General features: G+C 39.3%; 1 protein-coding gene across 1 annotated transcript in view; it reads left to right on the forward strand.

Annotated features, from left to right (window-relative positions):
• Positions 1 to 15048, forward strand: part of XKR4 (XK related 4) — a 224595-nt gene that overhangs the window by 133017 nt on the left and 76530 nt on the right. The window contains exon 2 of the mRNA XM_063168845.1: positions 5455 to 5654. Within this exon, the coding sequence (XP_063024915.1) occupies positions 5455 to 5654 (200 nt within the window). The remainder of the gene's footprint in view (positions 1 to 5454; positions 5655 to 15048) is intronic.

Raw genomic sequence — 15048 nt, forward strand, 5'->3', positions numbered from 1 at the left:
GAAGCATAACAGAGCAGCTTCTGAAATGATTCCTTAGAAGCAATAGGCATAAATAACACCGAGATACTATGAAGTAAATTGGGGAAAAACTCAAGCTCTGTTAAATCACTTCCAAAAGCATCTTCAGTTTCAATGATACCAGGATATTCACCAAAGATCTTTTATAAAAGAATAGATGAATTGTAGGCAGGTTGGAAATCCTTAGCAGAGGTGCCAGTGGCACCTAAGCACTCTTCCCAAATAACTGACTCTGAGGATTTGTCTCCTGTTTGGTAGCTATTCTGGGGGCCTCCTTGCCTGCCCTGTACTGGAGCAAGACCTGGGAAGAAGTTGCTAAGAATAAGGGAGAAAGGAGTCAGAATTTTCTTCACACAAGAAAAAGGCCTGTCCAGTCATGGGCTTCTGAAATATCAGCAGGATTTGAGTGTGCTGACTGAAAGTTATACCTGGGTCCTGCAGAAAGATATTAGGTTGGTCAGCTGCCAGCTCCTGAGGAACAAACTCTGTAAGATTATTTTCATTCATCCCAGTTAATCAAGCAGTGGTCGTACAGCACTTTAAACATGGAAAGCACTCCTATAAATATTTGGTATTATGGTATAGTTACACTACCTCATCTCAATTAAATACACAAGTAGGCATGCTTTAATCATAAGTGAATTGTTACCAGAATTATTTCAAATGTATGTATCTCAGTCTATGCTGACCATTCTCAAGATTGGTACGTGAATCTGGAGCAAAATGAGGGCTCTTGATTTTGGAAATACTGGAGGGCCACTGTCTTACCAGAATGAATGTCTGTTTCCCTAGAACAGAAATACATTTTTTTTTCCAAATACAAATGTAGGCAGTTTTTTATTTCTATTTGTCTTGCATCTCATAATGAGTAGCCTGGTTTGGACATAATGAGTAGCCTGGTTTTCTGTTTGTCTCTTTTACTTTACTGCTTTCCATCATTAATATAATGGAAAAAGAATGTCACTTGGTCTTGTCTCACATTCACATCCTTAAGGGTTATACTTGATCAAGGTCTGTATACTGTGCTGTGTGATGCACTGAAATAAATTAAGACAGCTAAATGCTGAAAAATTCACTACTTCCTTCAAAGGTTAAGATGTTAAGGCTCAAATAACAATACATATGTTGCTATCTGATTATCAGTGATATAGTGCTTCTCACTCCATTGTATTAATTCTGAATATAAGCTTCTTTAAATCAGCATTGATAACCCAAGCAGTGGTCTATCTTCATAAAAAAAAAAAAAAAAAAGGAGAGAGAGAGAAAAAAAGATACTTTTAAAATAAAAAAAGTTTTGATATTGCTTTTTCATAGTACATTTCATAGAATCATAGACTGGAAGAATGGTTTGGGTTGGAAGGGACCTTGAAGATCATCCAGTTACAATTCCCTGCCATGGGCAGGGACAGGTTCCACTAGACCAGGTTGCTAAAAGCCCCATCCAGTCTGGCCTTGAATACTTTCAGCGGTGGGGCATTGACAACTTCTCTGGGCATTGACAACTTCTCTTCCAATGTCTCACCACCCTTACAATGAATAATTTCATCCTTATAACTAACTTAAACCTACCCTCTTTCAGTTTGAAGCCATAACCTTCAGCCTCCTTCAGGTGCTGGAAGGCCACAATAAGATCTCCTTGGAGCCTTCTCTTCCCCAGGCTGAACAACGTCAGCTCTCTCTGTCTGACTTCACAGGAGAGGTTTCATAATCCTCTAACTGCAAAATCTCCAAGAAAATCAGTTATGTCCAAGTTCTTCTACACAAACAAGAGAGAGTTTGCAAAGAGAGCTATGAAAGAGAGATCTATGAAATTCTAGGGTCTTTTTGTGGAGTGGGTGAAGTGGTGTATTTTTATTTGGTTTTACTCTTCTAGTGAAATAAGAGACTTTAAGACAAACTTGATTTATTAGACAAAGTAGTTACTTTGCTAGATGGCAGTATCATTACCACACTCCCCATTTCTGCTTCTTTTCCCTTTTTTGCCAGGTGCTGTAACTCTCAATTTTTCACTCTTTATCATTTCTTTACATATCAATTAAATGCTTTTTGGGAACATGAATAGGCAGGTTTTGTATATTGGTAAAGCACCAGCACCGGCAGAAGACTGTAGTTGACTGAATGCAATCACAACCAAAAAAATGACATTCACATCTGTTCTTTCAGGAAAATTGACATCAATTTACCTAAGAAATTTTGCAATGCAGAACTCTATACTGCTTTTTCCTATATCTTTCTGGAATAACTGTATAAAAGAGTCACAACCTGGACTCACATAAAAGTGTGAATTTCTACCAAAACAATACCAGAACACCAAAATAGAAAACCGTTTTAAATCAGGAACTACCTCTGACTGTATCTGTATGGCATTTGCTGACAATAGGCCTCCAGTGAGGGTGTCTGAAGTGGAATTACATAATGAATATATATATAAAATGGAATGTGTCATTGCTGCAGTGTTAAGCTATATTTGGAAGCCACTACAACAAAGCACTTTCTCCCATTTTTTTATTCTATATTTCACAATCAGAAAAAAGCGTCTTTGATATATGAATCATTTTATTAGACTTTCTTTTTATTTTAATAGCTCCTAATTTGCACACCTAACATCAATTGCTGGTGCAATTAATTGTGGATGCAAATCAGAATGTTTAGCTGTCTAATCACCTGATTATGCCTATAAATCAGTGACAGTAATTATGTGTGTAAATGTTAATTTCAGCCTGCAATTAATTTGGCCAAAATTGAAAGGACAGAAAAAAAATCACCCTAGGCTGAAATTTGGTCCCCAGTGTGTAAAACCACAAAGTATCTTCCTCCTCTACATCTTGTGTTTAAATTGCAGAGAGCTAAGTAGACAAAGAGCAATGATTCCCCAGTCCCCAATAACTCACTGCCAGTGTTTCACAATAAAGTGCAATGGGAGAGGAAATATTTCCATACGGGTTCATTAATCACAACATATCTGCCATGCACAACCACTCTGCAGAGCAGGTAGAGAACCCTAGGGGTCCTCACCTGCCACAGTATGTCATTTTTGTAATAGGAAAAATACTTTTTGCACAAATGCTGTAGAACTGAAGTTGCAGATGGCTCCACTGGCAGAGCTAGAGCCTCCTGGCACAACTTTCAGCAGCCACAGCTCTTTTAGGAATTTATAGGAAAGGTTAGTGGTATCTTAAAAGAATGGTGTTGAAGATGCTGTCTGGTCCCACTATGTGCAATATTCCAAGGTGTGCCCCTTGGGAGGACATGTTAGGCAGGACAAACCACCCCCACCCAAACAATAAACTGCAGAAGGAAATAAAAGCCTTACCTGTCCCTGTTGTGCTGCAGGACTTTAATGAGAGGTCTAGGAACAATTAAATGGATCGTGACTGAGAACCAGTGGGTCCAATGGACCCCATTAACAGAACTGTGCAGCAAAAGATGCCTTTCCAGCTCAGTGGCTTTCAGATCTGGGCAGCAGGCCATTCCACTTTATCTAACCCCAAAGACACCAGAGTGCCCCAGTTATGCCATCACACTCTGACCCATCTAGACCTGCTCAGTGTTTTGCATGAAAGTTACAGTTGGTGTCTTGTTTACTGTACCTCTGTGGTCTCAGTCTCTGAGCAGCTCATTGCTGCTTCACTCCCACACGGGACTTTGATAAAATTCAAAGCCACCTGGTGTGATTTTAATTTAAATGTGAGTTTAATGTGTTTTCCTTTTATATTGCTGTGATGTGCATTGTCAAGAGAAATGCTGCAGGCTCAGATTTGTCCTCTCAGCTGTTTCTCTGTGCTAGTCCCTGGTTTTGTCTGGTGAATATTCCTGAATAAAAATTGCTGCTCTGCATAGAGTGTGCATTGGGTACAAGGGTGCATTGGGTCATTCTTCAAGGGGGCAACCAAGGCTTGGGCTCTTTGCCAGTCAGAAGCCAAAAGTCTTCTCATCAGCATAAGACACCTCCAGAGTTACAGCTGAGCAGAGATTAGAGGTTGCATGCAACTTTTGTAAAAGGAGATTTCACTATTCACCATGCTCCACCAGTTAGGAAAAGGGTTTTAAGAACTTGTGGAAAGAAGAAATACTGAAATACTTTATATTAACTAATTAAAGCAATTCATATTGAAAGTGAAAATTTACTAAACTTTTGCTAATTATAAAATAGGATCTCCCTTAAAAATTTGCTGTGAAAACATATTAAAATATCATAAGAAAATGATGTCAGGAACAGGATATTAAAGATACCTCAAGAAAAAGAGAAACAAAGATCCACATCAGTTAGTAGCCCCCCAGGCTACTACTGCAGGACACAAGGCACCCTGATGCAAGACAATACCTTAATCTTCAAAATTTTTCATGAAGTGAGACTGGGGATTTTTTTCAGCCAGCCTTAATTAGTTTGGAACTAAAATTGCAGGAACAGTGTGGGAGCTTTTCTGACACAGAATATCTGATAGCAGATCAGAATAACAGAGCAGATCAAAGGCCACCCAGAGTGATCGCTGTGCTGTGACTCAGGTGTGTCATGGGAAGCTGCTGCACGCTCTGCAAGGGTCACCACAGGCATCACAGCATCTGGGTACTAGCCTTCAGAAGACCTCCCTTGCTTCCTAAAACCACTCATTGCTCCTGCACCCACCAAAACCTAGCTAATGAGCTGGTTGCCAGGTGTTTTTCCTGCTGATTGCACAGGGCACAAGAGCTGAGGGGCTTTGCCTCTTGCTCCCTTTATCTGCTGGTTACTACGGGGAGCAGCAGCAGACTGTCAGGCTCCTGGCTCCCGCTGCTGCTTACTGCTGCATGGGAGCTACCACAGTGAGTCATTTCTGATCTCCAAGGGAACCCACCGCCACATCTCCACGCCTTCTAAAATAGGAACTCACAGCTACATCTTCTCTCCGACTAAAATAATCAAACTATGAGGAAAAAAAACCGCAATACATTTGGCAGTATCTGAAATACTCAGTGTGTCAGAAGGGGGGAAAGCAGGACAATAAGTTCTGCCATAGCAGAGCTACAGGCTAAGACCACCTCAGAGTTGCAGTGCAGGTGGTTCTCCAAGTCCTAATACAGCCATGCAGAAGGAGATTAGTTCTTTGCAGGTTCTCATTAAAGAGTCCATTTTGTTCCTATCATTATTTGCAAAACCTCTGAGGAAGGCCATATAACCAAGATATCACCTGTATATTTCAAATTAGAGTCCTTGAAAGAAATACTATTTAACAAATAAGTCAATGCTAAGCCTTTTTAATGGCCTTAAAAAGGCTAGTTTTGCCTTCAGTTTAGTTTACTCTTATCACATAAACTATTATAAATTGAAATACAATGATCTTTTTAAATAAACGTTCATTATTTTGAAGTACTTTGAACAAAACATTGTTTGCAAGCAGAAGTAGAACATGTAAAATATCATTCTGTGCTTCTATAACCACTCTCTTTTATTTCCAGGTATTTTCACACGATGTACTTGGGTATCCGGAGTCGACAGAGTGGAGAGAATGACAGATGGCGGTTTTATTGGAAAATGGTGTATGAGTATGCAGATGTGAGTATGCTGCATTTGCTAGCCACCTTTCTGGAAAGTGCACCACAACTGGTCCTGCAACTCTGTATTGTTGTACAGACTCGTACACTCCAGGCTCTCCAAGGTAGGGGTTCATTTAATCTATTTATTTTTTATAATTTTTGGAAGATGTAATTTCCACGAATGCATATTTATCCTTCGTTCAGACTGCTGTGTGCCTTGTAGTCCTGGCATAGAGCAGATCTTGCCTGCTAGCTGCTATTTAGCTGTTAACAATAACTCTGTCAAGAAAGACTGTGTTATTAGAGGTTTTTTTAGCCTTTCTTAATGGCCCTGGGTTGTGGGTAGGATTTAAAATGTTTTGCTTTCTGCATGTCCTTGTAATAGAAGAGCTTCTTCTGATTATCCACTGGGCCAATGTGAAAATTGCATCAATCAAACTATTACTCTTCTCCCTATGCTTTTTTCTGTGAATGTTCAAAACCCTGCAAACTGCAGTAATGAGGTTGATATGGCATTATGCAAAGCAGGAGACAGCACAGGAGATAACAGCAATTCTGTGAAGATAATGCCAATGTTTATGCCCATCAGCTCTCGGCCGTGCTTACCCGAAATAATACAAATCATCTCTCCAGCAGTACTCATTCCTTCACACTCTGGGTTTCCTTGAAAGGTTGATGCTTTCAGCAAGTGTGGTTACTTCTCTAAAATGGTAAATGCATGCATATGTCCTGCTACATGGCTTTGTCAGTCAGTGATACAGATATTGGAATATCTCACTCACTATTGCTTTTCTCATGCTGCTTTTGGCTATCTGACAGTTGTCCTTTCGTATTGTGCCATTGTTTTGCCTTATGGCTGCACCTGGATGGAATTTTTTAGCAAGGGAATGAAGTGAATGAGAACTTGGAATCCAGAAGGTGACAAAAATGCCATGAGGCAGTGAGGAGTGAAGGGAGGAGGGGAGAATGAGAGGGACAGAGGGAGGAAGGAAATTCAGAATTTTGTCATTTGCTTTTAAGGAACAGTTCATGTGCTTACCACTGTACAAGAAGAAAATGTGACAGCTCCTTGCTCCAAGAAATGTTGGGTCTGGTTAGCTTGTTATGAGTAACATGAAGTGAATCTGATTGGCTAAAAAAGGATTGGGCACAAAGTGGGTAACTGTGTGAAGATCTTGATCCTGGGCAGTTTCTTATGGATAAATCAGAGGCTTTACTTTTACAGAGCTCTGAACCGTCATGTAATAAAGAGCTGTACTTCTTCCTGTGTTTTTTGTTCCATTAGATCTAAAACTCTGTCACCTTAATGGGAAAAGAAAACCAAAGTTTCTATTTTAATTAGTTGGTGCTCTGTACAAGGAAGTTTGCCTATGCACTTCCTACTGCAATTTCTCAAACTGTTATCATTGCAGAGAAGGTATTATCACTTCAAGATTTGTTTCCCCAGAAAAAGTGAGTCCAGAGAAAGACTTAGGAGAAGAACACAGGCAGAATACTGTATGGTCAGCTGTAATTTAGCTATCTTCATAAACTATTAATACAGAATGCCTCTTGTCCTCATTTTAGTGCAATAACAGATCTCTCTCTGAGAAATGAGCCTGGTGAGTAGACACTAAGCCTGTGATACACTCTGCAAGTGGTTAATTAGAGAAGACCTGAGATGCCTCAATTTAAAAGGCAAAAATGGTTCCTGCACCCTGCAATCAGCTCTGTGAAACCTATATATCAGAAACCAGAAAGTAATAAAACTATAATTATGGATTGCAGTTGAGAAGGTTGATGGTATTTACTTATGCTCCCTTCCCCCATATTTTTCCAGCTTCCATAGAGAAAAGGATCAATTTAAAAAAAACTAAGAAAATTAAACAAGATGCTGGATTTTCTTAAACAGTAGTACCATTACAATCTCATGATAAAAGCTAATATGTTTTAGCATTTTGCCAGCTGTGAAAATCCTTTCTCTGTTTTCTCTCCTTTCTTAAAGAAATTGTAAGGCTAATGCATTGCACCACAGGATGGTGGACTAGCTGCAAGGCTGCATAAGAAGAGCATAATTTTTCTCAGTGGTATCATGCTACAAATGGGTGTTTTAAAAAGCCCAGCCATAAGGTATTTTCTTCAGCTAGCTGTCCACTCACTGAGCCTGTTAGAGAGGTTTCCAACATGGATCAATAAACAGGGTATTTGATTGATTTTCTTTGTTTAGGGAATGCTCCTGGTTTTTTATTGTTTTTATTGTTCTTTTCGTTCTCTGTCCCACAGGACAAAGTTATTATGAGAATTGTTAAGTGACATTGCTGGTCCGTGTTCTTAAGAGTTTATGACTTTCACAAACCACAAATTTGGCACAGGACATGAATGGTCTGTAAGCAGGGTACTTCTAATATTAATCCATTAATTACTCCAAGGAAAATCTTTTGAGTATTTTTATTTATTAAATTCTATATTTTTAATTCCAAATGCAACTAAATAGCATTTTTCCCAACAGGAGAATGCTATCAGTGTTACTGAAGATTCCAAGTTTTGTAATGGATGTTGGCTTGGTTAAGACTCTTTCTTATTTCAGTAACTACACCCTGCTAATCAAGGGAAGAAATATGTGCACAGTTGTACATGGATCTTTATGGGGATCATGAGCAATATTGTGCAATATCTGCAAAACCTGTCCCCTCAATCTCCCATGCACTGCAGCACAGACCACTTCAAAAGCCCTGAGGATACACCACAGGGATCCTTTAGCACTTGCCTGGGATCCCCAAGCATGAATTTTAAAGCTGCAATCTAGCAAGGATTGTGTACCCTGTATCATGACCCTGCAGCAGAGCAAGGCTTGTGTGGGAGGCCGTGGACAGACCTTATGGAGTGGAATCTCTCTTCTGCATCCTCATCCAGGGATATCCCAGTAATAGTAACACAGTACCCAAATTATCCTCTAAAACCCTGATTCTTCCTTAAGATTTCATCAAAACTGGCACATTTAGAGGCAATGTTAATTCTTATTCTGCCTACAACCAGCAGCCAGCTCTCACCTGAGTGGAAGGAGTGAAATTGCTTGTGTGGGAAGCTGATGATTTCTAGGTGCAAAGTTCTCAAGAAGACGAACAACTTCAGTTTGACAGTGGGCTAAGCTGGAGCTGTGCTAATACCCTTATTCCCTCCACCTCTTCCACTCAGGTGATTCCTTTGAGTTTGAAGAAATATCTGCTATCTAGAAGACTGACTGATGTGCCTTGAAATAGGTAATTCCTCCCTCTTTTCCTCACAGGAGTCTGTTCCTCCTGCCTTTGCTCTGAGCACAGCCAAGCTTCCTGGGACAGGGGAATATCAACAATGGGTTCTGCCAGCCCTGGGGAGGCAAGGGAGGACACGGCATCAGGGTAAGGAAGGAAGGTCAGGGCTGTCCCTTTATGTGGCACCTCATTTGGAGTCCTGCCCACACACTAGCAGCCATCCCTTGGCACTCTTCTTTTACTTCTTTCAGTTTTCCCACTATGCCATTTTAAAAAGGTTTCTCATCTTAAAATGAGTAAACTCCAGCAAGAAAAAAATCCTGCTGACCATCTGATTGGAAAGAGACTCCCATCATACAGTTATCATACAGATACTACTTTCCTATTCAGGGTATGGTGTTCTAACCACACCTAGATGAGCAGATAGACAAGATTACTCCCTGGATTTACCACAGATTTCATTATTTATACTGTATTAATTAACACATTGCTTAAATTATAGATTAGCTTCTCGTTCCTGTTTACTGCATTGACAATTTTTTCTTCATCAACCCCTGGGAGGTTTGTTCTGGCTTCTCCATACAGTGTTATTAATCAAAGTCTCTATCAAAGTTTAATCAAAATCTAATCAAAGTTTATGTCATATAAAGCTGCATTTCTTAATGGGGACTGACAGTAGTGCCAGAAGCAAAACAAAAAGTTCAGACCAGTTTATAAATTCATCAAGTTTCATTGAAGTCACCAGACACCACAGAGCTACTGGATTCTGCTGAAAATGCATTTCCAGGAAATCTCCCTGGCCAAACATTTCCCATTTTCTACCAACTCTGTTGGAAACCCTACACTTTATATGCTGACACCACAGCCAGTATACAATGTTTACAGGGCCACCAAGCACCATTCTCCAGTGCTTCCACTCCAAACAAATTGCTGCTCCTGCCTGAGCTGAAGAAGAATCTCAGAGACTTGATAGCAGTTTATGACATGCCTGATAGGTTCTAACTTTATCTGGCAGAAGCAAATTATGTTGTTCACTAGCTGTTTATAAAAATCCTCTGGCAAAGCTCAATGCTGTGCATCAGGAATTCAGACTTTTCATATCAGCACAGTAAACTGAAAATCATTTAAGTCTACAATTTTTTTGTGAACAGCGTTATGCTTTTGCACAGCTTTTCCTTTTTGTTAGCACACAGCAATTTTGGATTGCTCTGTAAAATGCTGCCTACATTTGCAGTGCCCTATAAATAGATAACTAAATAAAATTCACAATTCTGATGCAACATTTTATACAATTCAATGTATATTTGTATGGAAATCAGGAGCAGCACTTGAGTTCTGGGCAAGTTGCCATTACTTTTCTCTGTGTTGTCAAGGTTCTGCACCACAGCAGTCCAGCACCCAAACTTTCCACAGAGAAACTAAACCAGAGCAACCTATACTTACAGATTCTACTTGGCAAAACAGATTTCCGGTGACAAGGATCAACAAGTATGATATACTACAGAGTAAATATCTTTTCTGGAAATTACTTTAAAACTGATCCTCAGGTCCTTTTGCAAATTTCAAAAATGTTATCTTGTGCTCATTAGGATAGAGGCATCATATTAGCATACCCTTGTTTCTGATAGTCCAGGAGAGGACTTCCTGAAGGCAATCAAGTCAAATAAACTATTTCATAACATGATTACAATCTTAAAACTAGTTATACCCTTAGTATCTAATATACCAGTTGAAAGCTTCTCTGATTGATATAGACCTGCTGATGTCTGTTCTGACTTTTTAATTTTATCAGCAGTCTGCACACATTTGTTCTAGTGCCATTCCTATTTTTACACTTGTTCCCTAAGGAAATGGGGTCCCTACAATTATATAGCCCATTCCTGTCCTTAAGTCCTGCTTTTTAGAACTTCTGATCCATTGCAGTATTTCAATCAGTATAAAACAGCCAACATCTCAAAGATAATTATGTTTTCTTAAATGTTGTAAAAAAAAAAGTTGTAAAAACAATGTTGTAAAAACAATGAAAATAAAAATAAATTAAAATAATTATTATTTTAAACAAATATTTTTAAAAATTGAGAGCTTCCACTACAGGGAAAAGCAGTCAGACTTCAGCCAATATTTTTCATTACCTAGCAGCCACCAGTCATCCTTCCAGACAAGGAATTGCACTGCTTTCCCCTGCCCAGTGGGATTGTTGTGAGTGACAAATGGGATTGGGGAATAAGAAATACTTTGATGGAAAAGTGGAATCATTCCTCTTGCTATGCATTCTTTCATCTCATGAGGGGTTCTGAATTTTCTTCATAGACTTTTTCTTCCTCAGTCCCAGTCTGAATTCATCTTTGGTGTATACAGATGACCAAGACTTCATAGAACACTCCACATGACATTTATCCAGGGCTCCCATATTTCTCATGGCAATATCTCACTAGGTGTGATCTAGGGTTGTAATTCCCTGTTCACTCAGGTATTAGACTAGTTAATTCTAGTTATTTCTAGTTATTATGGTCCTTTAAAGCACACAGGCTCTTCTAGTGTCATATCGCTCTGATGAGGCTTCAATTACATTATAAAAATGTATTAGCAACTAAATACATGTAAGGAAATTTCATCTCTTTTCTACTTTTCAAGCCTGCAAGGTCCCCCTGATTTTTGCACATATCACTCTCCTTTCCTGCATTGACAATATCTCCCAAACACTTACCAGTACATTATGTCTTTAACAAAGGTCATTAAGAGAAGTGTTCAAACAAGATTGCTTCCAAGTGTAATCAGTATTGAAAAAGTAAGAGTAACTCTACTCCACCTCAAGGGTTCCTTATTAGCATTTCAACATAAACTGCAGTATCTTTCTTTAATTAGCTCCTTTACCTGCCTTATTTCTCCTCTGCTATTTGCTAACCTCTCGAGCATCACCAGCACTTTCCCATTAGCATTGTAGTCACCATTCTGCCATTTGATAGATTAGATCTGCCACATTTTACTTGTTGAGAAAGGGGTTATAAAAGAAAGCTATTGAGCTATTCTAGACTCCAGCTCTCTTATGATCTACTTCATTTTTTATTTATCCATTCTTTCTCATACACTTTCATGTTTCAAGGCCAGGTTGGACAGGGCTGTGAGGAATCTGATGTTCCTGAAAGTAGTCTCTGCCCATGGCAGAGATTTGGAACTAGATGACCTCTAAGGTCCCTTCCAACCCAAGCCATCCTATGGTTCTAGATTTACCTTTGTTTCCAGTTAGTTATTGCTTTAAAAGCTGCTCTAAAGCTTTGTGTTGTATTGAAGCCTGCGTTGTAGCCCTGCTTCAGCCAGGTACTTGTGAAATGCCTCCTTTTCAGTCACATGGCACCACTTCTGAGTGGGGATGGTTAAGATGATGCTCACCAACAGCAGGATTTCATACATTGAATTATTTTGAATCCTGAGACAGAGAGGTTTTGGTTGCATTGGGTGAAAACAAGGAACTTCCAGTGTTGCTTCCACCTACAGTAATACAAATTTCCTTTCTGTTCTTATTTTCTATCAGCTGGCTCTGTCTTTGAGCTCTTATTTCAAGAGCCCTTATGGAAAATTGTCCTATATAGCACAACCTTTATTGCTCATCATTCTTTTTTTAATTTCAATCAAAGAACCATTTCTGAGGTAGGTTTTGAGGCTTTTTTTCTGAAAGTTTTTGGGTTTCAGTGTTCAAAAGCTCCAGAAATCCTTCTGCACTTTGCCTCAAAGAAAATCCAAATCTCCCCCACAGAGAAGTGGGGAACAGAACAATTAATTTCTGCTGCCTTCACTCATTTCTCTAAAATTCTGTTAGACTTACTAACAGATCTATTTTTGTTTATCCCTCCATTGTATATAAATTAAACCAACATTTATGGGATTCAATGCTATTTTGCTACAATTAGATGTCCTGTAACAACCTCTATGCTTTCCATAACTAAGTTTAGAAAGAATCCTCTCTGCTTTCTCTCAGAAAAGCTGTCAGTTGTCACACCCTGGAATATCTGGGCTGCCTTCAGCAGCGCTTGTTCTCCAGCCTATATCTGACAAATCAGAGGCTGCCATAACGAGACAATTCTGTGCAGAATTTCTCCCTGTAATAATGGTTTGAACAGCTCAATCCATATCCAAATTTAACTCTGGAATTCTACAGCAGACTCTAACAACTACCCACAATCTTTCCCCAAAGTGATTTTGTATGCAAACAGAATCTGTTTTATCAGGGAACCCTTTCTGAAATATCCTGCTGTCATTCCATTCACACACGCTGCTTTTGCCATTATTTCCATCTTTCCTGAATACCAGCCTTCTTTCAGCACCCATGTCCAGGGAAAGATTATGAGGCCATGGGTGTTTCTGTACCCCTACAGGTCTTTCTGTAACCCTATAATGCTTCATGTCCTGTGTTTATTTCCTGTGTTTCCTGATGTCCTGTCCCTGTCCATTCATCTATCTAAAAGTATGATGCATCAATACAACATGTAAAAGCAAGAAGCAATGTACATAGTTATTGTCTTAACAAACCCATTTTGCAGGACCTCAGCCCCTGAAAGTCAATCAAAGATGACTAGTGAATATTTTTATTTTTTCTGTTTAACTGCAGTAAAATAACCCTAATTCCTCTTGCAGCATTAGTAATGAGGGGAACTGCATAAAACATTTTTCATAATAATATGTTCTGATGACTCTGGTTTTTACTGAGTTTATGCTGGTATTTTTATCCATGTTTATTACCTATTAACTGGTCATAAAAAGACCAGAGGATAACACAGCACTATGTAGACATATAAATGTAAGTGTGCATTATGATGCAAAAAATATCATTTTGGGAAGCTTGACCACTTATTAAATATTTTTTTCCACTCATTACATCATAAGAAAATGAATAAACTATTCAGTCATTCTGAGTGAATAGCAGTAAGGCTTCATAACATACCAGCATAACATCTTCATATGTAATTTTAATAGAAAAAAAAGTAATTAAAAACAGTATTAAGAGGATTTAGTACACATTTTATTGCTACTCTTTTTGTCCTCTTTCTTCTCACATTAGCAATTCTAGCTACATTTGCAGATAGAGGTGTCCCTAGTTAAGCTGCAAAAACCTGTAGGAAGGTATCAATAAATCAGATGGTTACCAAAGAGAGTAAGTAGGGGCCTCCTTCACTAAATTTTGAAAAAATCATGACATATATTTGGATATCTGAACACAACCTTAGGTATATATTTTGTAATACCTTAGAGGTATTATGCCAGTCAAAAGAAAATTATTATAAGTGGTTTTATAAACTTACATTTGTATAGGAATATAATTTAAAGATTGGTTTCTCAAGGCTTTTTGATGGAGTTTGTTCAAGTACAAAGCTGGTAATCTCACCTCTGGGTGATATTTCCAGCTCACACCAGCTCCTGTGTCTTGTCACAGAATGAAAGAACAAGATAGGTCAAAGAGTCCTCAATCAATCATCTGGTCCAAACCCTTTTAGAGGAACAACCATGTTCAAAAATTGATCAGGTTCCTGAGGGCCATGTCTGTTTGAGTTTTGTGCACTTCTGTGGTTGCTGAGCCCACAGCCTCTCTGGGTGAACTGGACCAATGCTCACCACCCTGGCAAAAATCTCTTTTCTTACAGCAAATCAGATTTTCCCTTGCTGCAATTTTGACTCATTTTGTGCCTCTAAGTTTGAGGGGTTTGTATATTTCTCCTTTTAGACAGGAGAAAATGGCAATTGGATCTCTCCTCTTGGTTCACAGTCCTCTCTACCAGTCCTCCCTCAGGCTACACAAAGCCAGCTCAGGCACCATAGTCCCTAACATTGTGGCTAGGAGTGGACAAGGGAAGGGTTACAGATGTTATATACCTGGACTTCTGCAAAGCCTTTGACATGATTCCCCACAACATCCCTCTCTCTAAATTGAAAAAAGATGGAGTTGATAAGTAGACAGCTAGATGGACAAGGGAGGGTTGGACAGTCACATTGAGAGGGAAGTGGTCAGTGGCTCAGAATCCTGATGGACATTGGTGGTGAGTGGTGTTCCTCAGGGGTCCATATTAGCACCAGTGATATTTAATATCTTCATTGAGGACATGGACAAAGGGATTGAGTGCACCCTCAGCAAATTTGCAATGACACTGAGCTGAGTGGTGCAGCTAACACACCTGAAGGACAGGACCCATCCAAAGGGACCTGGACAAGCTCACAAAGTGGGGCCATGAGAAGTTCATGAGGTTTAATAAGACCAGGTGCTGGTGCTGTACCTGGCTCAGGTGGGGTGATGCTG

This window comes from Melospiza melodia, chromosome 1 (assembly GCF_035770615.1).
Source record: "Melospiza melodia melodia isolate bMelMel2 chromosome 1, bMelMel2.pri, whole genome shotgun sequence".
Lineage (NCBI taxonomy): Eukaryota > Metazoa > Chordata > Aves > Passeriformes > Passerellidae > Melospiza > Melospiza melodia.